The sequence below is a fragment of the Camponotus vicinus genome, unplaced genomic scaffold, assembly GCF_025532165.1.
Source record: "Camponotus vicinus isolate PSW18456_S1 unplaced genomic scaffold, iyCamVici1.0 SCAF_10, whole genome shotgun sequence".
Classification (NCBI taxonomy): Eukaryota; Metazoa; Arthropoda; class Insecta; order Hymenoptera; family Formicidae; genus Camponotus; species Camponotus vicinus.
In genome coordinates, this window is record NW_028141946.1 from 7,697,853 (window position 1) to 7,709,190 (window position 11,338).

The following is an 11,338-nucleotide window of genomic DNA, read 5'->3' on the forward strand; positions in this document are numbered from 1 at the left end:
CACGAAATGAAAGCGGTGCAAAGTTGAGAAATGAAGCGCGAAATATATGAGTACCGAGAAAGTATTTAGAGGAGAAGAAATACTGGAGATAAAGATGTAATGACGCGGTCCAAACGTCGTCCTGAATGTGTAAATTTTTTTTGCAACGGCCGAGTAATTGGAACAAACGGAAGTATCGCATCATCTTTACAAATTAAATTTGTCATGGTACAAATAAAAGTTGCATACATTTACAAAGTAACATGTGAATGAGTTTTTTTTTATTTCTCGAATGACATGCTTTTGCATACAATAATGTTGCTCTTCTTTCTCTTTCTCTCTGTCTCTCTCTCTCTCTCTTCATTTATTCGATGAATAATATATTTTCATTATTTTATATAAATATAGCCCTCTCTTTTTTAAAAAAATGACCGCATAACGAATTTTCTTGTTGACAAGTAGTGTATTTGACATTTAAATTGAAAAATTTGCATATATATAAATATTGCAAATTAAAAATACCAGTTTCTTCCTTCCATATTTTTAGAATACGAAAAAAATCTCTCAAGCAATTAATAATAAACTTCTAAACAAACACATCCCCTGAAAAGAAAATAGTCTTTTGTTAGTCACAACATTTTATTAATATTCGTTATACTTAAATTATAAATTATATATATATATTTTTTTTTCATTTTATCAATAATCTTTTTTCTTCAAATAAATTATAAGAAGTGGAAGAGAGAGAGAGAAAGAGGCGATTTATGCCGAAAGGATGAAATCAATTAATAAATTTATATTAATTAATACCTGTTACAGATGTCGTAGCCATCTCCGGATGCATTTTTGATCTCGGGATTATTTAACAAATCGAAAAAGGTCTTGCTCTCGCGGAAGGGTTTGTGCGAAGACTCGTCTCGTGCCACCACGACGGAAGAAGGCGAAGACGGGCGCGAGAAGTAGGTCGGAGAGAAGCCTCGCTCCTACGTCGGTCGGCCGCTGGTTGAGCGAGTCTCAGTCAGTCTCGCGAGGATATCCCGGGAGTTAACAGGTGTTTGCAGAAGCAGGAGAGACGTCCGTTTCGTTCTTTCTTTTTCTCCTCTCTTTCTATCATTGCTTTCGCTTCGTCCTCGGTATCGGCAAAAGATCCGCACGTTCATCAATTCGCCGACGAGATATCGATGATTTTCGCGAAATATGCGGTCCTGAAAAAAAGTCCTCGTGTCTCTTGCGTCGCTTTGTAATTTTTTTTTTATTTCTCTCGGAAATCGCTAAAGGAAACTCGCAGGAGATATGACGACAATGAGAAGATGTCAGGTAATTTGTATTTTATAAATCATTAAATGTTAATATAAAACTATATAAATAAACTATATAAATAATACTATATAAATAAAAAATATAATAAAATAAAAATATAATATAAAAATAAAAATCAGCATGATTTCTGCAGAAAGTTCGAATCTCATTTTGAAAAGTTAGACAAAAAGCGATGTGAAAACTGCGACAAGAACGAATCTTTTTTATTAAGTTTTCATTTCTCGCGTATTTTATTTCTTGACAGGTTCATTTCTCGCGAAATAAATTATAACACATGATTCGTGATTATTAAGTATTCAAAAATACATCATTAATCGATACATTTCGCGGAAGACGTGTTTTTTGCAGTTCCATTAATCATCATGACAATCACCTATTTCTACGGGACATCTACTTTTATACGAAAGGATGTGAATGATCTCTCTCCCTTTATGAATGAGATCCTAATAAGACCACCGCAACGCATCGCATGATTAATTAAACCGTAAGAAATCCGTGCAGACCCGCTCTTCCGTCGGTTACGTAAATATACATGTTATATACGTGTTATATACACGCACGGTTTATCTCCGTTCACGATCGGCGTAATAACGAACCGTGAACGATTCCGTGGTTAATCTCGATCATCTTCGTGGTATCCCGCGCGTAATCGATCGGCACGCGTGACGGAAGCCGACCTTCATAATCGGTGGCAAAGTGCGTGGGCGGACGTTTCCGGACGAACGGACGACAGACAGACATCGGGAAACAAAAAAAACTAGATCGGCTTAATTGCCGTGCAATTAATGAATTTTCTGGAGCGGAAACCCGAGTGGGTGACGTGCATCGCTGCCACGCTATCATTGTGCACGATGTATTTCCACCATATACTTTAATGCATACCGTTCACTCCGCGATTTTAACTAGCTGACATGTTGCGTGACAATTAAATTCGAACTCTTAAATACAAAAAGGTAAATTGTTTAAAAAATACAATTTTTCTTATTTAATTGTGCCTGATTATCAAAATTTTAAGCTTTGAAAAGCTCTCATAGATTTCCAAATTGAAATTTTATTTCTACTTTCAATCTCAATTTTCTCAAGTTTATGGATTTTCTGATTGTCAAGCATCAATAATGGACAACTGAACGTCACTGACATGAAAAGAATATATTGTTTGGCATATTCCATGCGTTGATGTACAGAATATCGCAGAGTTGTTGATGCAACACAACTTGCTAATGGCAGAAATCATTTGGAGGCGAAAAGCCTAATATCAAAATATCAAAGGTGTAATAGTTTTTTAATTAAAGGGGATCATTTAAAGTTGGATAAAAAAATCAGATTGTCCAAAATTCAGGTATATCGCAAAAAATAATCTGAAGTTCTCGAATATTAGTCCATTTTTAAATATTAATATAACTTCAAATATCGATATAATTTTGCAATAATATCGAACACTTTTCGACATTATTTCATTTTTTGTAACTAATTAAATTGTTGTATAGATTTGCTGATAATAGCAATACAAAAATATTACAAAATATTAGTATTAAAATGCGATGCACATTAAAATTATCAGATGAAGTGTATTATATACGAAATGTGATATAATATTCTTTTATGAATAAAATTTTTTTTTCATCTCACATAGGAGGAAATATATTAAAACAATTTAATCAATCTCTTCTTAGCTCTCATACAAAATAAGAAAATTATTTATTAAAACATTTATACCGTATGAGAAACAACATCATTTGCTTGTGGCAAACTTTATGTGATTACTTTGACAATTCGATGCATATCGCTTTGACGCTAAATTTTGTAATAAAATTTTATGCTATAAAATCATATCAATATTTAAAGATAAGTTGATATTCGAGAGCTATGCGATGTATCGAAAAATGCTGACAAGTGCAACTATGGGTAATTTAATTGGCCAAAAGAACCGCTTTAGAACCGCTTTCTATTTACAAATTTATAACAGCCTCGATATATATCTCTTGATTTTCATCTCCAATTCAAGATTCTGTCATTAACAGATGGTGTTCCAATTTTATGAATTCTGACATTTTGTATACACATATATAAAATAGGAGACGTACAGACGAGTTAGCATGCTTCATGCCAAACGCGTGCACGGGGAAAGCATGTCGTTCCATTTCACTTGTCGGTGGAACATGCTCGGTCCATAGGCACCTTTCACGATTTTATTTCATTTTATCCGCTTTTCGCGCGGATCTATAAGCATGCGATTAGAAAGTATTTTTTTTCACTGCAGCATCGAACTTTATACACATGTATATTTCAGCCGATTCTTGTTAACGAGAATTTTAAATGATTAAATTTAAAAAAGTGATACCCCAAATGCTAGTATAATAGTCTTGACAGATAACGATTGAAAGTTGTGAATCGCAAATCGATTGATAATCAGCGCGTGATTTGCCGATACTTGAAAAATTATTTTCTCTATATCAACTTAATGGTATCTATACCGTGTATATATTTACAGATATTTCTCGACAAGTATTCGTTATACTTCTGTCATTTACTTTCAGTGCGCCTTGTGAGATTTTATAATCCATGTAATGAGTCAGCTGCGAATTTAAGACGGCGATCACGCGACGACAGGTGCGCGTAATTCCAATAAGCGGTAATCCGTCACGTTTTATAATAGAAAGTAACCCACCGGTCGCGCGATTACTACACTGCTATTTTCTAATCTCGGGAAAGAATGCCGGCAATCTCTATCCGTGAGCTATTAAATTTCTCTCATCACGCGGCTATTGCCGATTCTGATGACTCAGTCAGTCGAGTATCGATTCGAATATTACGAATATCGATTTTTTTTTGCGACAGTTCAAAACGTCGACTTAATGACTTCGTAACTGTTAAGTGTTACGTCATGTGTACTTCGTATATTGCAAATGCGAACGACGCACGCAATTTGCAAATGAGCCGCGAATCTCTAGAAACTCGTAAGGTCGGCTTTCGAAAACCTTTTCTTAAACTCATTTCACATTCTGGTCATCTTGTACTTCGATCGTCGAGGCGCAATCGTACATGTACGTAACGTGGAATGCGGGAATTATCATTGACGTGTATTATTTCTGATGGAGTGCATTATCGCGTCACATTTCTGATCGGAAATTAGCAAACAATCGACGTTGATCGTAAATTCGAAAAGATTTTGCAACTTTGTACATAGATGTGAAGTAACGTCTTTTTCGCTATTAATTTGGAGAAAGTTTGAATGAGAAATTTACTCTATGATCGTTAACACGTTTAAGAATTATTGAAGTTATTTAGAATAAAATTATTTAGAGAGAAAAATAATCGATTCAACGCATAATGATGATTGTCCTCTATTTAAAAAATTAGGTAAATTAAATAATATTCATAAAATCGCTAAAAAATATAATTTTTCAGAAACATAAAATCATAAAACCATAAAAGGGAAATATTTTTTATAATTTTCCAGAAACATAAAATCATAAAACCATAAAAGGGGAATATATTATGCATATTGTACATTTTATTTTATTTTTCAGATTACCTATTTTTTATTCTTCGTCGTTTTGACGCTCGGCACGTGCAACGAGGTGCCCAAGCCGAGCTACACCAGGACAATGTTGAAAGTTTCTCGAAGTCTCCCAGGTGAGACGGAAGAGCTAAAAGTACGAACGAGCGAGGGCAATTTAGCTACTTTAATCGTTAAGCGACGAGACAAATCGTCGTTCACCTTCGACGAATCAAAGCTTGGACCAAAACCTGTTCAGGCAGACTCAAACGTCACTGCAGAGAATAACTCGAGTGCGCGGAATGAATCGAAACTTGATGACGACAGAAGCGAGATCAGAAAGAAAAACGATGTGCGAAGACTCGAAGAAGCTCAGGTAGCGCAGATCAGAGCGACATTCTCCGAATTATCGGAACCGAAGGACGAGAAACCGGACGTCAACCGGACCGATGCGAAACCGATATCCGAAAAAAATCACCCAATTAGCAGCAGCATAATCGATTACGGAAACTGGACACCGCTAGACACGGATGGAAGAGCGTTGAAACAGGTGGAGCCGGAAGAAGAGGAGTATCGAAATTGGAAGCCGTTGCGGACGAATCTAAAGACTACAGTCGAGGAGAAGACCAACTATGACGGAGGTAGAATCGGCGACATCTTGTTCGCCAGAAATTTCCAAGATCGGACTCAGAGAAATTTCGATTTACGAGACGGAAGCGATAAGAACGAGCGATCTGTCTACACATACGTGCCTCATCAGTCCACGAGGACGAATATCGGGGCGAATCTGTCGAAAAATCGAGACGGCAAAACCGTTCCCGCGGAAGTAATCGTTCGATCAGAAATCAATGTAAAAACCACGCCGAAGAGGTCACCTATGTCGCTGGACGTGGACGGTACACCAGTAATCCACGGTACGAGAGTACCCGATGAACCCATCGACAAGGTACAAACTTGGCGAAACGCTCGAGTTATTAATAACAAGTTGATAAATTTCGAAAGCACCGCGGGAGTTACCCTGGAACCCTCCATTGAGTCTCATCCTGGCGATAATGTCGAGAAGAAGCAGAAGTTCGATAAGTTCTTCAAAGATATCAATCGAAGGTAGGCAGAGAAAATTGTTTAACTATTAAAGCTTTTAAAAGATTTTTTATGATAATAATAGCATACACTTGTGCTAAATTATAAAAATATGTTTAGAAACTTTGATTCTATCATCTTTCCCCTATTAATAATTTTATTTGCGTAAATAAATGATAAATCTCCATGTGAACTTTCACAAGAGGATGTTGCATTCGGATGACGTCGCAGATTATCCGATTTCGCAACGTCATCAAAATTATTATTCAAATTCAACAATATTTGGAACGCTTTCTTTGATCTCCCGTTTTATTTCTTGCCAGATACAGTCGCAATTACGAGGAAGAGGGTCGTAACGTATACTTCGAATGGGACCCGAGAAATTACAAGAACGAAGCTTTGAAAGCCGAGGTATACGAGCCGCATAACGACCATTACCGTGCGAGCGTTCACAAGAGAATGCTGCACCCGGAGAGCGTCGCGAATTATCCGATCTCGCAACGTTACATCCCCGAAAGCCAGACTATCGCGCCTGTGGCTCTGAAACCCGGTGCTCGAGCGCCGGTTCTCCAATATGCTCATCCTGAGCTGGGTGTGCAGCCCGCCAAGATCCTCAAGAACGAGAAACGCCGCCCCGACAATTTCCCCGAGAATCAACACTCGTTCACCGAACAACGTCACAAGAAGAAGTACGTGCTAAACGACAAGAGTATTGTCGACAGCTATACGACGAAGAACTACTATCCGAATCAGTACTTCTACGGCTTGAAACGGCCGAGCGAGCCGCCGTTTTGGGTAAAGATTTCTGAGAATCTGAAGAATCAATTTTCCACCGGGGTCGAGAGAGTCTCGCAGTTCACTAGGCCAGTGATCGATCCTCTGGTGGAAGCCACTCATAAGATTTCGCAGAATCTCGGTCTTTCCAAGGGCAAGGAGGCTCAGGATAAAATCGACACGATATCCTCGAGCACTAGTATCCTAATACCAGCTTTAGGCCTTGTCGCATCCGGCGCTGCGCTTGGAATAGGTGCTGTGGCGGTTGGCCGATATCTCGATGTCGACGTTTTAAAACGCTCAAACGTAGATGAGGATCTCGATCTTGAGCACAAGCGGGCCTTGGAGACTGGAGTGTACTTGAGAGCGATCGAGGACGAGAGTTCGAGGTCGAACGAAACGACTCCTTCGCGGACCATGTACGTTTTACGAAACGTCGCTCAAGATGATAAAGTAGAAGATGAGAATACGAGTTCGATAGAGAACGACGGAGTCTTTTTGATTCTGGAAGACGAAGATAAGCAGAACGCCGAGAGGATTGAAAATCGAGAGAGCAGACAGATGGTGGACGAGGCCGATTATGTGGAGACTAACGGACGAAGAAGAAGGAGAAGCCTCGACTTTTTAAACATCTTTAAGACGGATATTGACATGAAAAATCTGGTGCGTACCAAGCGTTTTCAGAGAAAGGGAGCTGATTTCATCAGCGAAATCGTCGAAATTGATGTGCCTGCTGGCGCAGGTCGTATCGATATTACCAAATTTTTGATCCCGAAGAAGAACAAAGAGAGATACTCGAATGAAAATACCATCCTGACCATCGATAACGATAACAAGAAGGTGGAAAATCTCAAAACAGACATGTCGGATCAAAACGCATTAAAGAACACCGCGAAAATTTTTGGGAACGTCGATAATTTACAGGATATAATTTCGACGAAGGAAGATCGGAGAGATGATACCGATGGTACTTTTCTCGTGCTAGATGAAAAATCACAATTTCTCGGGAGTAATCTCGAGAAAGAAATGATAAGAAAGATCGATGAAGATTTTTCTAAAGAAGACAACGGAAGACGAAAGCGCAATGTTGAGAGCGATCAGGAACTCTCGGATGCGTTGCAGAATTTGGAAAATGCCGAAGTAGCCGAAATGGCTCACATACAAGGCGACTGGACAAATACGCCCTGCGCAAAAAGGATATTTTGCGATACGATGATTCAAAGAGGATCCGATGCCTCGGTGCTCATGGAGAAGAAGATGACAGCGTTATTAAGACTGTAAGTATTTTTGACATTCTTATAATCTGTCGAGATAAAAGCATTTTTACACACAATGAATATTTTTTACTTGAATTATAAGGGATTATAGATAAGAACTTAAAACAAATAATTATTATAATATATAATTATCATAATCACGGATAAATGATTGTGATAAATTTAATATTAGATTATTTTTAAAATTGAGAAAAATATTGTACGATCAATACAAGATAAAAAAAAATTGATATCAATGGAAATATCATGGAATATTTAAATTATTATTAATATCAAATTATATTTTCTTCACATTTAATATTTCACTTTTTATACATTATTTTATTTTTAATAATATAATTTTCCTTTCTTTAAAAGAAAATGTTATGTGAATGAACTAAAATTGTATTTGATTATTAGAAATAACGCCTTAGAGTTGACAATTGTACATAACAGTTTATTAATTTATAAAGTAACATATAAATATAAAATATACAAAGTAACATGTGAAATATATATTACATTTGTTTTATTGAGACGTTGGGTTGATATTGCAACCTGATGATATTTGTTGGGGGCAAATTTGATGTAAAACGAATGATTACTCGTTTTGTGGTAATTTTCACCATTTTTAGCAGCGAAATGAAATCGCACGAGCGATTCAACTATCGCGGCTCAAACTATCGGGACTTCAATGGACACCGATAACAGCCGGTCGGACGGAACTATAGAGTCGCGTATAACTTTCTTCCAGCTTTCGCCGACGACGTCCTACTGACTGATTCGACTTTTACCTCTTAGCACAGTTTCACTGTATGCACATACTGCGTCCTGTCTTTGACATCGCATCGGCCACGTGCGATAGAAAAGAATCCTGGAGAGTAGGAAAGAAATAGAAAAAAAATATAGACGCATGTTATCGAAAAAGAGAAAAGGCTAAAGACACAGGGAAAACCAATGTACCCAGCCAATGTAATTCACTCAATTGCGCATTCGCTTTCGAATTCTTTCCAATTATGTACCATTCGATTAAGTTGTTTTCTGATGTAATTTGTTAATAGTCATATTTACATCATTTCTCACTATAATTCATTTTATGTAAAATATATCATCGTATCATATAAATATTATTTCATAACGTATTAATGAATGGATGAGTTAATGAGCTAACAAGCTAAAGCGATTAATTCCATTTTTGAATTTTTAAAAATTTTAGTCTCAAAGCATTGATCAATCAAGTGCTTTAACACTAAAATTTAAAAAAATTGAGTCAATCACTTTAGTCTATGAACTCAAATAATATGTACATATTTTGTATTTAAATCATTGCAGCATAATTGAAACTGTTTCTTCTATCTTAGAAGAAACAGTTCTTTCTAAGCGTTATATTTCAAGAATGGCAAATATTTATACACTTCAATTAAAAAAAAATTTCTCTGCTCGATGAGTATATTACTTAAGATAAATTTAAAAAGTAAAATGAGAGAAATTAAGCTTGCACGATGATATATACATTTCTTATGCGCGAATGAATTGGTAATGACAAATATATGGCATTTAACGAGCCATTTCCTGCGTCGACAACCATGCGAGACTTCATTATTCAATTTGATTCATTGCAAACACATGCATCCGTATACCGACGAGAGAGCAGCATTATATCATGTACCATGTTGTAAGTGCGCGCTATTTCCGAGCAAACATTTCTCGCATACGTGACGAGAATTTGCGAGGTAAACTGCGTTCTCTCTCTTAAAAATAGCAGGAATTGCATGATTCCTTTTATCGGCTTTCCATTCACAATATACTTTTTCATAAGAGTTTAAGGCTTTTTCAAAAGATCTTTTTTTCAAATTTTGCACGATTAATATAATCTATAATATTATTAAATTTTCATAATCAATTGTTGAATTTGTTTTATAATTAATGTGTTTATAAGCGCAGCGTACTTTTGTATCACCTTGTATTTTCAATTAGTATGCTGTAAGGAAAGCGAGTTAATTGGAGCGAGCGATCATTAATGGAACGCGGTGAGAAATGTCGATGGATCTAGTGCACACTTAATTAATGATCAGCCGCGCAGTGTCGATCATTTGCTGAAGTGTGTCTCCAACTTTCTAACGATCCTATCGCTATTCTGTATCTAATTGTTTGCGTTTGCTTGCAGAATTCAGCCTGGAGCAGCTGTTCAAGTGTCCAGTCACTTTGAGGAGGTCATGAATGCTGTCAGGAAGCATGATTGTTCCGTCTTTTTGTGTCCGCAAGCGAGACCCGGCAATGTCTTTCTTTAGAAATGCGAAAAATTACAGTCTTTTTTTAAATCACACTTCTAAAATAGTTATATTGTAAAAAAATCAATTCAAAAGTTATTGAGAAAATCAAATGAGAAATATGACAATATGAAAAATAATTAATAAATATCTTATATAATTATTAATTATTTTTCAAAGATTCTTCGAATTCTTGACTATGTTAATAGTCGAAAATGAACCGAAAAGTGTCCTTTATATGCAATAAATAATGCATTATCTTTAAGCTTGCTAGATAAATTCGCAAGAGAATGATTGTCACGTATATAGAATATATTTCGAATAATGGAATTGTTGCGATTATAATTGTTAACATTATTTTCAGAAAAAAAACTTTATTAATTTATGTCCGCAACGATTTCGCGAATAAATACGTTTTCGATAAATACATCGAGTTGGCACAGAGCCACAATTGTACATACTTGCCATCGAGGCGATTTTATTTAAAATGCACACATACTTGTAATTTAGATGATTAAGCATAGAATTTCTGACGGAGAATGAACAATCGGCGGATAATCAGTTGTATCAGTTGCAACTTCCAAATGTTCACATCATCGTCCATGATAAACATTTTCGCCTATCGCTTCATTTTCTCACACATTTTTAATTCCGTCCGAATAAATTATTTTGTAACGAGGTATAATTTAATTCGACGCGCCAAGAGAGTCACAGAAGTGAATAAAATGTTACATGCGAATTTTAATGATTCAAAGATTCAGGAATCATCGCCAATCCGCGCGTCGAGCACGAAAATATATTTATTTCTGTACTTTTCTACGCGTAAGACATCGTATCTGTAAGAGTCGATGAATAAACGATATTTTTTACTATACATGTGTATTCCTTGAATCTAGTATCTCACTCTTTATTTACTGATATCTCTTCACAGATCTTAAACAACTTTCGGAAATAAAAGGTTGGTCGATATTAATATGTTACTCTCGTCGAACACAACTTGCAACTTGGTTATAATCGAAAGGCACGTGCTGTATTCGCATTTGGTTCAGCATATAGTGATTATACACCACACGTATTATTATCGATTGTTATCCGAAAGAGTTTAAAGAGATATTCATAGATGGTAGCGGTTAAACCCTTCATATGTACTGAGCAAGCGC

At 36.3% G+C, this 11,338-nt stretch overlaps 2 protein-coding genes across 2 annotated transcripts in view; one reads left to right on the forward strand and one right to left on the reverse strand.

The window, feature by feature from the left end:
- LOC145961090 (uncharacterized) overlaps positions 1–11,338 on the reverse strand; it is a 146,295-nt gene that overhangs the window by 18,567 nt on the left and 116,390 nt on the right. The window contains exon 4 of the mRNA XM_083080934.1: positions 790–1,184. Within this exon, the coding sequence (XP_082937060.1) occupies positions 790–823 (34 nt within the window). The 5' untranslated portion in view covers positions 824–1,184. The remainder of the gene's footprint in view (positions 1–789; positions 1,185–11,338) is intronic.
- Positions 952–11,052, forward strand: LOC145961088 (uncharacterized). The gene is made up of 4 exons (XM_083080932.1): positions 952–1,296; positions 4,830–5,902; positions 6,202–7,929; positions 10,076–11,052. The coding sequence occupies exons 1-4, from the start codon at positions 1,273–1,275 to the stop codon at positions 10,197–10,199; spliced, it is 2,949 nt and encodes a 982-aa protein (XP_082937058.1). The 5' UTR covers positions 952–1,272; the 3' UTR covers positions 10,200–11,052.

What these genes read in the sequence shown, in the direction of transcription:
- LOC145961088 (XM_083080932.1), top strand. Translation starts at nt 1,273, where the DNA reads ATGACGACAATGAGAAGATGTCAG. An exon ending in CGACAATGAGAAGATGTCAG is followed by an intron (nt 1,297 to 4,829) that starts GTAATTTGTATT and finishes TTTATTTTTCAG; the next exon opens with ATTACCTATTTTTTATTCTT. An exon ending in TTCAAAGATATCAATCGAAG is followed by an intron (nt 5,903 to 6,201) that starts GTAGGCAGAGAA and finishes ATTTCTTGCCAG; the next exon opens with ATACAGTCGCAATTACGAGG.